The 15,959-nt window shown below is 41.2% G+C and overlaps 1 protein-coding gene across 1 annotated transcript in view; it reads right to left on the reverse strand.

Annotated features, from left to right (window-relative positions):
* The window catches only part of LIX1 (limb and CNS expressed 1), a 53,310-nt gene extending 47,674 nt beyond the window's left edge, over window positions 1–5,636 (reverse strand). Inside the window, exon 1 of the mRNA XM_044445738.1 lies at window positions 5,443–5,636. Within this exon, the coding sequence (XP_044301673.1) occupies window positions 5,443–5,551 (109 nt within the window). The 5' untranslated portion in view covers window positions 5,552–5,636. The remainder of the gene's footprint in view (window positions 1–5,442) is intronic.
* Window positions 5,637–15,959: the final 10,323 nt, after the last annotated feature.

Consider the following 15,959-nt stretch of genomic DNA (forward strand, 5'->3'; position numbering starts at 1 on the left):
CCTTTGAGAAGTGTTCAGCACTTCTCCTCCAACCACCTAAGCTATGCTTTAAATCTCTCCGCTCTTCTCTTTATAGCAAGCCATGTAGAATCAGTAGCGGTATAGACTCATCCATAGGGGCTCAGCTATAATTTGTTCCTTAAAGTCAAAGAAACACACGCTTAACTGCACTGTACAGTCTTCCTTAATTTGGAGCAGACTTTCCCAACTTGGTACATTCTAGATGTGTTGGACTACACATCCAGAATGCACTTGGTTGAAGTTGTAGTCCAACACATCCAGAACACACCAGGCTGGAGAAAGCCAACCTAGGAAATGGTTCAGCCCATTCTATAAGAGCCAACTGGATAAGGATGTCAAGACTACTCCTTGGAGCAACTTCCAACAGTTGCTTAGGGCTGCTGGCCTACAAACACAGTCAATGGAAAGTCAGGTTCCTCTCACTGACTATGTTTAGACAATTGTACCACAGCTTAATAAGCCAAGGTATGAACAGGCCTTTTGCTGTTCCTTCTGCAACCAGCAAACAAGCCAGGAAATCTTCAGTTAATTATAGTTTTCCCATTTAAGCAAAACAGAGAAACAATGATTAACATTTTGGAATGAGCCAAGATATTAACCTATGGTTTGAGGTTGGCTTAATATCCTGACTAGTCTGAAAGCTGTAGTTTCCTGGTTTGGACAAATCCTAGAAACTATGCTTAACTGAAGTCTTCCAGATTTGTTTGGAGACTTGAGTAAAGGGAGACATGAAAGGGATGTCTGTGCACCCAAAAGGCTTGTTTGTATCTCTGTTTATTAAGCTAATGTATAAGAGCATCTGAATGTTCCAACTGCCTTGAAAATGATTTCTGATTAATCCAGTTCTGCTGCTGCTTTCCTGGCTTTTCACTGGAGAACTAGGCCTCCAGACACAAGGATATCTGCTCTTGCAGGCTCTCTGCTGCTTTCTGCTGATTCAGCTGGCAGTGATTTATTCCTGGTCAAATCATGTGTAGCTGTTGAATGTCAGAGTGCTTTTTCCACTTCTCTGGGATGCTTCCTGGGTTTGGTTTTGTGCAGATCATGTTATTTCAAATGGAGATGTTGGTCTTCTGCCCCTGTAGGCCTTTTGCTGAAAACAGTTTGAAAAGCAGAGTTGGGATTTCTGGGCCAGATTCTCCATAGGTCTCAAAACTGGCCCAGGATGAGCACCAGTTTCAAGTGTGGCTCTAATCTCAAGGTGATGAATAGAACAATCAATATGACACATGATAGCAGAAGGCAGAAAGGAGCTATATTTATTTTAGAAAATATCCAAAGAAACTGTGGTCAGCAGATTGTCATTGGATTAGGCCTACAAACAAGAAGAATGTGAATGATCTTAAGGCAAGATTCTCCTTCAGTCTGCCAAAAGGCAAAATGAGAATAGTCTCTGAGTAAAGGGTTCAGAAATCTGTAAATTTTTAACCTGCTTTTAATTCAGTTACCTCTGGCTGACCTTGAAACAACCCGAGTCAGACATAGCACATAAACATGAAGAGGCTGACATTCTGAAAAAGTGTTCTGTTTATATGCCCCCCTCCCATCCTATGACAAATTGATCTGGTCTGTTGCAGGCAGAGGTCTCTCCAAGGACCCTCCAGGCAATGCTCAGGGCTGCCCAAGGACCGCTTCCTCATTGCTGTGAGCAGCAGGTCAGTGTTTCCCCTCTAGGCCCTTCACCCCAGTTCACAGCTGCTTTTGAGATATTAAAAGGATGCTTTCATAAATACCAGCTCATGTTAGCTTCCCCTTTTCTTAGAATCAGGAAACTGATTGAAATCAATTTTATGATACATTTTCTTTCTGCTATATCTGGGACAATCAGCTATCATCAAATAATTAAAAAATTAATAGGGTTGATGAAGTAGCACTTCGTGATGATAAAACAACCAGCAACAACTAACTGCTTTGAAACTCTGTAAAATCAATCTTTTCATGTTAGGCTGTCTGGGGATAAACTAGGGATGCTGGCAAAATCCACAACAGATTCAAATGCATTTGGATTTTTATTGATCTGACATATAGATTCAGTGTTGTGGATTATTTTTAACTTGTTTTGGTGGGGGACGGGGGAGAGAAGAAACTGTGCACATTCTTACTTGCACATTTGCTTAACTAGAATGAATTCTGAAAGAAATTTGGATTCCATCAATAAATGCATAATGGAGAGAAAGATGCCTATCAATCTGGAAAACACAGACTGAATGAATTTTTAAAACATCACACACCCTTAGGACACATGTTGGGTAATTCAAGAAGTACTGTAAGAAATACTACAGTAATGATCAGGTTTGGCTTCAAGGTGGCAGTTGGTCAAGTCATGTTACCTTTCTCTTGAACTGGTAGCAATACGTCCATCCTATAAAGTGGAATCCTGTACACACTTCACTGGGAGTAAGTCCCATGGAACTCAACAGGGGTTAATTCTGAGCAGACAGAAGTATGGGGTAACACTGCAAAGGTACGGTGTGATTTTACTCTGATGTGAATCCTCTTGTTTTCAAGGGAGTTTAATCTCAGGTAAATCTGATTAGTATAGCAGCCATGGTATAGTAGCAATCTACTTGGGGAACGTCTGCCTTGTTCATGTAACTCAACAGCTACTTTCAAAAGGCAATTTCATGGAATGACAGATATCTTGTTATTTACCTATGGCTTATGGAGCTAAAAGCTTTTATTGGTCAAACCAAGTGAAGTCTTTGGTTGAATATTCTCTGCTTTTGAAAGGATTTCTCCCTTGAGTAATAAGATATTGGAATGAAATTTGGTACATATGTTCAGGACATAATTATATGCATTATGCATTTTATGTTCAACTTCTAGCTTGACCTTGCAACCTTTGCCAAAGGGGGATGGAAAATGTCAAAGATGTTGCAGTGTGATATCTACTTTGAGAGCGGAATCCAACAGTACACTTGTGGAAAAGGCATGAGAGATGTTCCCCTGTGTTTGTACTATGGCTAGCAGAACAGCTAGTTACAACTAGTGCCTGAAAAGCCGAGGTCAATGAAGTTGTAAGGAGTTGTGCAACAGGTTGTAATATTGGATAAGGCACTTGCAAAAGGATCAAAAAGGGTTTCTCCAAATGGAAGGCACTTTGCACTAGTAGAAAGGGACTACAGCATCCAAGCCTAAGTAATAAGGTACTTGAATGAAATTTGGTGTGCATGTTGAGGACACAATTCTACTTTTCAAGTTCAGAACCAAACTTGATCCCACAATTGTTTTCTGGGTGCCAAAAAGATGTAAAATAAGTGTAATATGAGATATCTCCAGTGATCATTAAGGTACCACAAATGAACCTTGATGTGGGTGGGCGAGTTTTAATAGAAAATTTCATTCAAAGTTTGAATACCTGTCAGAGTGACTGCAGAAAAACTAGGTTGTGGAAACAAAGGGTTTACAAAGATCATAATCTGAGGATCAAGAGTTTAATCCATGCTATATAAGACCGAAAGCTGTATGTGTGTGTGTGGGGGGGAGGGGCAATGGGTTCCTGGGAAATAGAATTTAGGAGCACCCATTACTCCATCACTATCCTTGGATTTATCCCTGCAGTATGACCCCACATTAACTTTCACGTAGTTGGGGAGGAGAGATATGGACTGTACCGGGATACATTATTGGAAGCAAATGCTGAGATTTACTAGAGTTTAATTCCCTCATATATTAAGGGGAACTGACAGCAATCCTCACAAAACAAAATAATGTCCAGAACAAGAGTGCCATAAGAACTATTCTTGATGGCTGAGTCGACTGGGGTAAGATTCCATTCAAAATGATATTCTAACCTTGTTATGCTTGACATGTGCTTTTTTGCTTTGTTAGAACCATTCTTCCCATCCCCAGGTCTGTGGGTGGTCACAATAACTTTGTCTGAGAGGCCAGTACATACACTTTCAATCAAAACCTTGTCAGATGATCTTTAGGAATCTGCCACAATGGCAAGAAAAAAGTTTCCCACCTTTTCTAGATCAAATTCCTTCAGCTTATGAGATGCATCTGCTCTTACAAGGTTTCAGAATTAAAAAGTACAGCTTCATGTGATTCTGCAATACTAGATTGCGTTTTTCTTCTGGGTGGCCTTGGAAGACGTTTGTGTTTGTTTATCTGTCTAACTCTTGATTTCTGTCAAACTGCATACGGAATAATGAATACATAACTTTGCTCTTCACCAGCTGCTTATTTTAAAGTCATTCATTCCATACTCATTTAGAAAGAATGCATAAGGCTGGAGTTACTAACTCTTAACACAGCTACTGACAAAGGAATTAAACAGATACTTGTAACAAGTATCATTCATAATGCCACAGAATATAATATAGATCATAATTAACTTTCTGTATGAAGCACTACCCAACAGAGGGAGCATAACAGTATTTACAATGCAGCCCAAAATTTAAGCTACAATCATAACAGATAGCTTCTATAATTTATCAAAAAACAATGAGCTGAACAAAAATACTGGTGCTGGAGAGGTCAAAACAACATTCTTAAGTGAATCCATTCATCATGAGAAATTTTGCAAAATGATCATATTGGTTTTCTGCGCAGTCTTTTTTGGTCTGCTAACCACAGAAACAAGTGATTACGGGCTACATTCTAATTCTCAGCATTATATAAAGTAGCATCTTGTACTTGCAGAAATTTTGAGTAAAGATAGCAGTTGGTGCAGTAAATGACGCTTCAGTTGCATTGTCTGAAAGCCAAGGAAGTTTGCTTTTAATATTGAAGTAGTTGTTTAAAACAGTTTTAGACATCAGCAGACAAATTCTAGGAGTTAATTTTGGGATACTATTAGAACAAACATTACTGAGCAAATATGGTTTGGCATTTATCAACAGAGTTGTTTTAGATGCAGCACAAAGGGACTATAAACCTTATGCAGGTAGGAGTGTGTGTGTCTGTATGTGAGAGAGACTTAGAGAGAGAGAGAGAGTTAAGACTTGGAACCACAAATATTAATGTACTTTTACTTGTAGGAACATCATGAGCTGTGACTAAAGAGCAGCATATATACATTTTAGCACAACAGTAAAGCTTTAAATGGCAGACAATTAAAAATGTCCCAGTATTTTTAAATGAGGCATATCAAACAATACTAGAAGTAGAAATGAGTGTGGAAAAATGAAATATGTTCTGTGATTGCCCATAGAGCACACAAATCATCAGAAGATGAATAGTTGAGTTCTAAGAACTTGCCAAGGAAAGAGAATACTATTAAATAAAATATGATCTCAGATATGAGGGAGAGAGACAGAGAGAGAAGGAGAGAGGGAGAGAAAGGAAGAACTGAAACTTGTAAAGACGAGTCCGATCATTTGGTGGACAGTCTCTACTAGCTCCTTGCATTGCAAGTTTCCATTTGACATGAAATGCAAGCATCATCTTAGAAGTCCGGAAACTTTTGGTACTTACAGTCTTTAAAAGCAAGTGTTGGGTCTCTGTGAGGAAGGACTTGGGAAATTATATGTTGTAGAGATTCTAAGGTCCTGTCCATCTTGCTCTGCCTTTTTCCAGACTGCATCCACCAAGTGTCCACATGCCTGAATGCATCCAGTTCTGTCCTGAATTTATGCAGTTCATTGATGAACTGGATTACCAAAGAATCCCTTTCAACATCTGCCAATCAGACATTGCCCAGATTCAAAAGACCCTTCAGGGGGTCCTCCTCCCCTGGCTCGCTTATCTTTGTTGGAGGCTGAGATAATTAGCTGGGGAGGCAGGCAGGCAAGCTCCTTCCTATTGCTTTCTTCTGTTAAACACACCCACCTACTGGCTGGCCGAGGAAGCTAATCATGTGAAAGATATTCTGCTTTTCATCCTCGCATGAACTGAAGTTGCTGAAACAAAGTTTAGGGTTCTGCTGACTTTAAAAAAAATCTAAAAAAAAAAAAAGAATCTAGCAGGTTTGGGAGGGTGGGGGAGATTCATCAAAATTGATTAATTAAATGCACTGTAATAGAAAAAAATGATGATGATGATAATAATAATATAATTAACATGGAATCTGACAGATCATCTATTCTTTAATTATGCCAATGGGTTTATTTAGAACTAACAGCAAAGGTGTAATTTCCAAATAAAAATGGCACACAAAATTAAAATTGTTTATTTGCTCTGTAGCACTGATGGTACCTGCAAACACACACCACAGTCCTTACTCAAGAGTAAGTACTCAAAATCCAGTGGGTATTTACAACCCGATGAGTCTAGAATTGCAGATTTCATCTCACATTCTGTTCAACCACTTTCTCCAGTTTTGCAGTTCTGCAGAACCAGCTGGAATTTCATCATAAAATAACAGCATAACGGCATTATAGGAAAAATGAAAAATGTATTTGAGTAAATCAAGTTGTTGATCTACTCAAAAGGTAACAAATGTTGAAAAAATCATTTCCATGGATGGCTATTTGAATTTGATTTCACCAGCTTGCATTTTTTTGTAGATTTCTCAGGCTGTTGGATTTCTGCATGAACATATAAAAGATAATATGATCCAAACACTGCTTAAAGAAGGCTAAACAAAAGTGTACCTGATCTCCACTAAAATCAGCTGATCTGGGTCTGGGTAAATGATTTAGTTGCCACTTTAATTGCTTTCTACTATGTTTTAAATTACTACTTAGATAGCTATATAATTTTAGTATTTATATAGCACCATGAATGTATAGGAGTTTTACCCACTCACACTAGCAAAAAGGGCAGGTCCTCACCCCAAGGATTCTATAGCTCATATACAAAGACTTTATGTAAAATGTGGCTTTTGGGAGAGAATTTGAAGGAAGTGAAAACAGTAGCCTGATGGTTCAGTATGTGAAACTACTGCACACATCCAGAGGGGATGGGTGGAATTATGAGAGGTGGGGGGTTCAAATCCATATTCAGCCATTAAGCACACTGAGTGATTTTGGACCAGTCACCATTAGTCTGTCTACCTTACTGCCGGGACTGTTTAAAGGATAAACAAGGAAGAACCTTTGGATTTATTAATAAGGGAAAATAGCTTTTGCATGGCTGATGTGATAGAACTGGAGGAATAAGCCAGCCTTGTACCATGTTACTACTACAGATATTCAAGAGGCCAAATGGGATTACTACAAATGTGGAAACTTTCACAGGATCATCATCCATCCCAGCTCCTTGCTTGGCTTTAATCCCTGGCTAGAAGCATGATTTGGGCTGCGTGTCTGGTGCTGATGTCCCTTTATCGCTCCCAGCACACTGTGTATTTATTTCAGGCACAGCTGACCATGCAATGGGAGATGCGGCTTGGCTCGAGAAACACAGCACTTCACACCCAGAAACATTTTTGGATAAACATCTGTGCAGCTTAGAACTGAAAAATTACTGGGTGGAATCCATGTTTGCAGTTGCTGGAGGTTAGGTCAAATAATACCAAGCATTCTTGCCAAGTCTGTACTTCAAAGAAGAGATGTTTTAAAAAGAAACATCTTTCCCTACTTTCCCTCACCAAACAAAGGTTTTTACTTCCTTAGATTCCATGCACCTTCCTCTTCTTTCGCTGACAGTAACACATGCCTGGAAAAGCAATGTAATGTTCTACAATGTGAAGCAAACTGGAATGCTGTCTTTTAGGCTCGTTAGTAAATTTCTTCCTTGCTTTGAAACCACAGCACTGCTTAAAAGTTTCCTCAAATTTCTAAGCCATCTTTCAGGAAAGGAGGCCTCCAAGGCAGCATAGCCACGAAGAGGCACTTCAGTGGTCTTAGAGAGTCTGCATTATTAAGAACATCACTCCATCAAAGCACTGAGGCCGCATAGGTTTTGGCTGGCCATTCTTTTGTTAGCAGATTATCTACTAGTCTAGCTTTGTTAGCTACTAGTCCAGCGTGTTTATTTGTATCCCACTTTATGACCACTGTTGTTATGGACTGTTGAGGCAACTCTGACTTAGAGTGACCATAGGGATGAATTGCCTTCATAAATGTCTGCCCTTGATGGCCCTGCTCTGCTCTTGTAAATTCAAACCAGCGGCTTCCTTTATGGAGTCAAGACATTTCATAATTGGTCTTCCTCTTTTGCCTGCAACATCCCCTAGTGTTCCTGTCTCTCCAGTGAATTGTGCCTTCTCACTAAGTATACAAATTATGACAGCCTCAGTTCTGTAATTTTTGCTTCCAGGGAACACTCTGACTTGATCTGATATAGGGCCCACTTGTTTGTTTTTCTGTCTTTCCAGGGTATTCTCAAAGCTCTCCTCCAGCACCATGTTTCAAATGCATAATTTTTTCCCTGTCAGCTTTCTTCAGTGTCTATCTTCACACCCATACATAGTGATCAGAAAGACAAAAGTGTGGATGATCTCCAGAGAAACATACTTACACCTGATTATCTTTTCTAGTTCCTTCATTGCTGCCTGTGAAGGGCCGGTCACCTCTCACCAGACACCCAAAGAGTTGCACAGAGCCCCACTCAACAGGTTCCATATTCTGTCCTAACAGAAGCTTCTTGTCTGTGATGCATTTGAAAAATCAAGTGCTGAGGCATATCCACTTCTTTCAGAACCCTCCATAGTTTCTTGTGATCCACACAGTCAAAAGCTTTGCTGCAGTCTATGAAAGCACAGGCTGATCTTCTGAAATTTTCTGGTGTGCTCCAGCAGTCAATGAATATTTGCGATATGATCTTGAGTACCTCTTCTTTTTCAGAATCCAGCCTGAATAGCAGTCATTTCCCAGTTCACACAGGGTAACATTATTGGTTGTAACATCTTGAGCATCACTTTGCTTGCATGGGAAATAAGGGCAGTGGTCCTATAGTTGCTGCACTCCTTAGCATCTCTTTTCTTTGGGGCTGGAATGTTTATTGGACATTTGTAATCTGTGGGTCATTGTTTTGTTTTCCATAGTTGTTGGCATATTTTTGCTCGGCTTTGAACCAATTCAGCCTCTGCAGCTTGGAATAGTTCTACTGGTATCTTCTTTCCAAGTACGATTAGAGCAGTTTTCAGTTCACTTTCTAAAATTGCAGGTTTGTCTTAAAGGATTCCTCTTTGAAGAAGTTCATCATTCTTTCATTTCTTTTATATAGTTCTGGTCAGATAGTATGTTCTCCTGTTGGTCAGACAACATTCGTAACCTAGGTTGGAATTTCGTGTTGATTTCTTGGATCTTCTGGAATAGATCTCTTGTGTACCCCCCCCCCCCCGCATGGATCATTGTATTAGTTCATTTGTCTCCAGTCAATAGTCACTGAAACATTCCATTCAGGATTCTGGTTCTATTTCTGGCATCTTTTGTTTTTGATTCTTGCCTGTCCTTAGCAATTGTGCGAATTTCTTCTGTTACTCATCTAGGCTTTTTCTCTCTTTTTGCTACAGTCATAAGTCTTGGGGAATTCTTTCCTAACAATGTCTTTAGTCCGTAGTTCTTTTAGCTCATGGTCAATTGAGTCTAGAAATGCAAATATGTTTTTTGTGTTCTTTAAATTCCTCAGGAATGTTATTTAAGCTGTATTTTAGCAAGGTGTTTTTGTAGTGACCATTTTATCTTTACTCTGTTTTTTGATATTAAGAATTTATGATCTTTACTGCAATCTGCTCCTGGTGTTGTCTTGACAGCAAGAAAACTGCTTCTCCATCTCTTAATTCCAATTCTTAGTCTATTTGATTTCTATATTAGTCTATTTGATTTCTATGTTGGACATCTCATGATGTCCAGGCCTACGGTCATCTGATTGGTTGCCTGGTGTAAGCATTTGCAATACCATTCCATTGGAAGAAGTGGCAAGTATACAGGTATGAAGAAATTTCTGGGCAGCCTACGCATGACTACCTCAAGAAGATGCAGACTTACAACAAAACTGAAAGGCAAGGCTTACCAAGGGTAGTCTTATCAAGTCTTGGAGCAAGGGAAATCTATGGAGAAGAGCAGAAGCAGGTCAGTTGTTAAGGCCAAGGTGGAAATTGAATCCTATCTCCTGGGGTTCTCCAGAAGCAATGTCCCTGATGCTACCTCCTTTCTTCAATTACCAGTTTGGTGGTTTTCCGTCTTCTGTACATTTTCACTCATTCCAGACTGTTGAACTATCTCCATTAAATAATAATTACAGTTACTAGGAGCTTTTTTTTTTTTTTTAAGTTTTGTGTCCTACTCCCTTTGCCTCTGGCCCATCCATCACTGGAATGTAGCCCCCAGCACTTCTTTGAAATGGAATTCAGCCATCTGAAAGAGTTATATATATGCCTCTAAGACTTCAGACAAATAAAATGAAATAAAATAGTAGAAACGAACATGAGCTAAATAGATCCAAAAACAAAATCAAGACTGTACAGTACCTCCTGGTAGAATCAAAACTTCATATATGCACTAATCTACACCTCTCTTCCTCTCTCTCTCAGCAGCTTTCACATCTTCATAGTGGGGTTTGGTAACTTTCTCGACGGGGCAGGAAGAGGGTGATTTCAGGGTGAAGAATTTGCGTCTGACTCCCTTGTCATGGTCAGATCACTTCCTCATGAGGGTTGAGCTTGGAGCTGGCCTTTTCCTCTGTAAGGGTGCGGACCCTATTGTGATGGTCTGCCCTCAGAGCCAGATGGATCTGGTTGGATTCCTGAGGGATTTTCTCTGGGGGATTTTCTGGTTGATAAAGCTGGCGCTCCTGTTGATGCTCTAGTTGAACTGTGGAGTGGAGAAATGGCCAGAGCGATTAACATGATCGCCCCTAAGCGTCCTCTCCTGCCAAGCAGAGCCCGTCCATCTCCATGGTATACATCTGAATTATGGGCGATGAAGCGGGTTGGGAGACAACTAGAGCGTAGTGGAGGAAATCACGGGATGAATCTGACTGAACATGCTTACATGCTCATTATCGAGCCTATGCTGTGGCAGTGAGGGTGGCAAAGAAGAAATTCTTCTCCACTTCCATTGCCTCCTCACAGTGCCGTCCAGCGGAGCTTTTTCGAGTGGTACATGGGCTGATATACCCCGGCCCTAAGAAAGATTCTGTACCACCATCGATGACCCGCTGTGACGACTTTGCCCAGCACTTCAAGGAGAAAATCGCTCAGCTTCGTCATAAGCTGGACTCCACAATTGATTCAGATCCCTTAGGGGAGGCACCAATGACCCTGTCTGGTCAGGTATTAATGTATGAATTTCAGTTAATGCAGCCCGATGATGTGGACAAGGTGCTTGGACAAGTATGTCCTACCACCTGCTTACTCAACCCTTGCCTTTCATAGCTGCTGACCAAAGCCAAACATGGAATTGGTTCCTGAATCCTGGAGGTTATTAATGCCTCTCTGAGGGACAGCCGGGTGCCCGCTCCTTTAAAGGAGGTGGTAATCAGGCCTGTCCTAAAGAAGGCATCTCTGGATCCAGAGATGGCCGCCAATTATGGACCGGTGGCCAACCTCCCTTTTTGGGCAAGATGTTGGAACGGGTGGTGGCAGGACAACTCCAGGTACTCTTGGATGAAACTGATTATCTGGACCCATTTCATTCTGGCTTCAGACCCAGATACGGTACTGAATCTGCCTTGGTCGCCCTGTACGATGACCTGTGCAGGGAGAGAGACAGGGGGAGTGTATCCCTCTTGGTTCTCCTGGACCTCTCAGAGGCTTTTGATACCATTGACCATGGTATCCTCCTGGATAGGCTGGCAGGGTTGGGAGTAGGAGGCACTGCTTGGCAGTGGTTCTGCTTCTACCATGAAGGCCGATTCCAGAAGGTGTTGCTAGGGGACTTTGACTCTGCGCCATGGCAACTTTGCCATGGAGTACTGCAGGGTTCCATTTTGTCCCCCTTGCTATTTAATGTCTACATGAAACCGCTGGGAGAGGTCATCAGGAGGTTTGGGCTGAGGAGTCATCAGTATGCTGATGACACCCAGCTCTACCTCTCTTTTTCAACTAACCCAGGTGAGGAAGTGGCTGTACTGAACCGGTGCCTGGCTGAGGTAATGGGCTGGATGAGGGCCAATAAATTGAAGCTCAATCCAGATAAGACAGAGGTTCTGTTGGTGGGTGATTTGAGCTCCTGGGTAGGTGACTTGCTCCTTGTCCTGGACGGGGTTACACTCCCTCTAAAAGAAAGGGTCTGCAGCTTGGGAGTGCTCCACAACCCGGAGCTGTCCTTGGAAGCCCAAGTGATGGCGGTGACGAGGAGCGCTTTCCTCTAGCTTTGGCTAATCCATCAGCTGCATCCCTACCTGGAGGAGGATTGCCTAGCAACAGTAACACATGCATTGGTTACTTCCCGGGTGGATTTCTGTAATGCACTTTACGTGGGGCTGCCCTTGAAGACAGTCCGGATACTTCAGATGGTTCAAAATAGAGCTGCCAGGATGCTGCTGGGGACTGGGTGTTATTCTCATATAACCCCAGTCCTCTATTAGCTCCATTGACTTCCTATTGAAGTCCGGGCTCAATTCAAGGTGCTGGTTATTACCTATAAAGCTTAAATGGCTTGGCACCAGGATACCTTAAGGAACGCCTTTTTCCCTGCTTGCCCTCCCACCCCCTGAGATTGGCAACAGAATCCCTCCTCCGGGAACCCTCTGTGAAAGATGTTAGGAGACAGAGTACCCGGAGGAGGATCTTCTCTGTGGTGGCACCCGGACTTTGGAATGCGCTCCCCAGAGAGGTGTGCCTGGCGCCGTCACTATATGTTTTTCGGTGTCAAGACCTTTTTATTTAATCAATATTTAATATGTTTTAATATTGAATTTTCTTATTGTATTTGCAGCCAGAGTGGGTTGTCAATTTATTTATGGTTAGCCGTCCAGAGACGTTAGTAATTGGACGGCATACAAAGTTAATAAATAAACTTATCTCTAGATGAACAATCTTATTCCCTACACACCAGATACACATCAGCCTCTGAGACTGGAGATTTAGGAGCATGCAGTGACAGGAGTAAGGTGAGGCAGCATCCTACCTCATGCCCCATATTTTCCGTAGTTGTTCTTGGTTGTGGGGGCGCCATTTGCAACTGGTGTAAGTCTGAGGCCTCTCCCCACTACCCCCCATTTCCCCCTCCAAGGACCATGGCAACTAGCAGAGTTCTTTCCATTCCAGCTGTGAGAGTGCAGGACAGGGTTGGGGCTCAGTTTATACAGTTCAAGCTTCAAAGATTGCAGGATCACGGAACGGGGACTCTAAAGAATCCCACAGTGTTCCAGGCAATGTTGGGAGGCCATAGGACTGCATGGCTAGGAACAGAGGAGACTGGAAGAGTGTGGTCTTTTCCCTGTTTCACTTTGTGGTTACACATTTTAACGAGGATAGATCAACAACATATGTATCTGCGAACTCATAGTTCAATACAGTAGTAAATCAAATAATGCGCACAATATATTTCTTCTACTTCATTAGTTCTTGATATTCTAAAATCTCTAAACAGTATACATAAAATACATACGATACAAAAACAAATGAAAATACAGAGTAATACATTTATTGAAATGTAACAAGAACAGCAGTGGGACAGAGCAGTGACATGGCTGATTACCAGCCAGGGTAAGCCTGGCTAAATAACTATGCCATGGAGAGGCATTTAAAGTCTGGCCCCCTGAACCACAAATGGGACAACCTTCCAGAGGATGGGTGCCAGTATTAAGAAGGCCTGCTTATGTCAGTGGTTGGTGACACACTGTAGGTCTTGAGACAACCAATTAGGCCTCCATGGAATCTCAGGGGTTGATTTGGTGTATATGGGGTGGGGTGGGGGAAGTGCATCTCAAGCAGAGCTGTACACAAGAGATTTCTTACTTTTCTCATTTTGGGACAGTGGATTGCCCAGTTATAGAAGTATTCTAAATGGAGCCATTAAAAATACATTTGGACAATGTTGATAAAACATCCTCTCATATGAACTGGATATATGAATTTGGAAAGATTGTTAGGAACATTTCCTGACATTCCCAGTATATAAACTTTTGTTTGAATAGTCACATATGAAACATAAATGGAGTACATTCCTTATGTAAACTTCATGGCGACCTTTGATGACTTCAGACATTTCAGGAATTCTACTGCTGTTCTTACTAAAGATATATCACACTACAATGCTAAGCCCAAATTACTCCCTCTTCCATTTCGATCTTCAAAGAGACATTTCATAATCTAAACAAAACTGAAAGTTAGGTTAGAAATACTTACGTCCATACCTTGAAATGGTTCTCATATTTATTTACAGTGCAATTTTATGGATGTTTCCTCTGAAGTCCCAATTGTTTAATAGGGTTAACCTCCAAGTAAGATTATATAGGATTATAGCTGAAGATCCTTAGACCAGAATAAAGGTGGTAGGTCTGATCTATCAAGAGGACTGCAAGTGAGTAGCAAGCATTCTTTAATGATAGCAACAAGATAATTCCTTCCTCACCCTAAATTATACTATGGAAATGAAGCTGTTTTTTGTTTTTTTTTTTTTTTTGAGGGGAGGAGGGCTGGAAAGGACTCTGAACTCTGTTAGTTCTAGTATTCTAAAAAAAAGTCCTTTACTAAGCCTGTTTCTTTTGCATCAAGCTTTAGGTGGTGGATCTCAGAACCTCAAAGTAGATCTTGTAAGCCTGAGGTCGCCTCACCTCTGCACTGGACCTCACTGCAAATGAAGCAGTCTTAAATAAATGAAAGCAATTTACTTATATACCTTCCTTGTCGTGCTGCTGTTATGCTCTCTCCTGCTCAGATAGAGGCCAAGATCATTCTCCTCAGCACATGCACAGGTCTGTGGGCATGGAGGGAATCTATACAGGTATCTACAGAGACTCTTTTATGTTCGGCGTGTACCAAAAGGTGGTGGATCATTCCAATAACCAATGCATGAATTCCTATGTCTTTGCTGAGTGGCCTGCTCCTTCCCACACTTTCTGTGTACAGCATAATCAAGTTTTTAAGGGGAGCAGCCCTTCATCTGGGAGATACCAGTTTGCTCATTCAGTCTGTGAGGTGTGACAGCAACAGTTGGATACATTGCATTGTTCAGTTCTAGTGGTGAAGGTTAGGGGGAGAGAGAGAAGGAAAACAATAGGATCCAGCATTCGCAAGTTTCTGAAAGTTGCTTATATCATGTAATGTTTCTTCACACAATGACAATGGAATCCAGCTCACCCTAAAAACAACTTTTGAATCAAACTAATTTCAACATTCTAATAGGATACACTGCATCCAAACATTGTATGGTATCATTACTTTTATTGCCATTAGCTCAGAAAGTTCTATACTGCCAAATGCATTCAATGGAAACCAAGTCTGAAGTTTTGTGGCTCTTTAGATCCTGGTCTAGGTTTGATGTGGGGACGGATAGTGGTAGGAGCAGCACCGAACACCAGAATTGGAGAAAAGGAGGCCAAAGCCTCAACATGCTACTGGAAAATATACTTTTAAAATATGACAGAGAATCATTTTGGTGAGATTGTTAGGGACGCTGGAGTAAATACATAAACCACTAGAACTGTGTCTTTTTCCTGGCAGTGTGCTGGATGGAAAGGAAGAGGAAAAAGAGAATGGCAGAAAAATGACGATCGGTGATTTACTCATTTTTGGGTCCAGCCCTGTACACCTGTGGGGTTTGCCTTACCTACTGGTCTCTCCCCTTTGCCCTGCCCCATAGAAGATTGTTCACAAGAGACTGCTTCCCATGAAAGATTTTTGAGATTGACCCAAAAAGAAAAATATGTTGCCCGTCCCTATATTAATGTCTGCTGTGTATATGATAAACACAGTTGCTTTAGCATATTTAGTATTTAGGACATCAGCTACTATCCTAACAAAAGGAATGAGCAAAAAAATCTACTATTACAAACTTAACCTTGCAAAGACATTCCGTGCAGTCCAGTGTAGGTTACATGGAAAGACTATCATAAGTTGTACTGCTTACTGTTGATGTTCTTATCCAGTGTCATTTTCATAGAAACATGTACCTTTTTTCTAACAGTTCCCAATATTTTTGTGAAGTTAATTTCAC

This window comes from Varanus komodoensis, unplaced genomic scaffold (assembly GCF_004798865.1).
Source record: "Varanus komodoensis strain SLA01 unplaced genomic scaffold, ASM479886v1 scaffold5, whole genome shotgun sequence".
Lineage (NCBI taxonomy): Eukaryota > Metazoa > Chordata > Lepidosauria > Squamata > Varanidae > Varanus > Varanus komodoensis.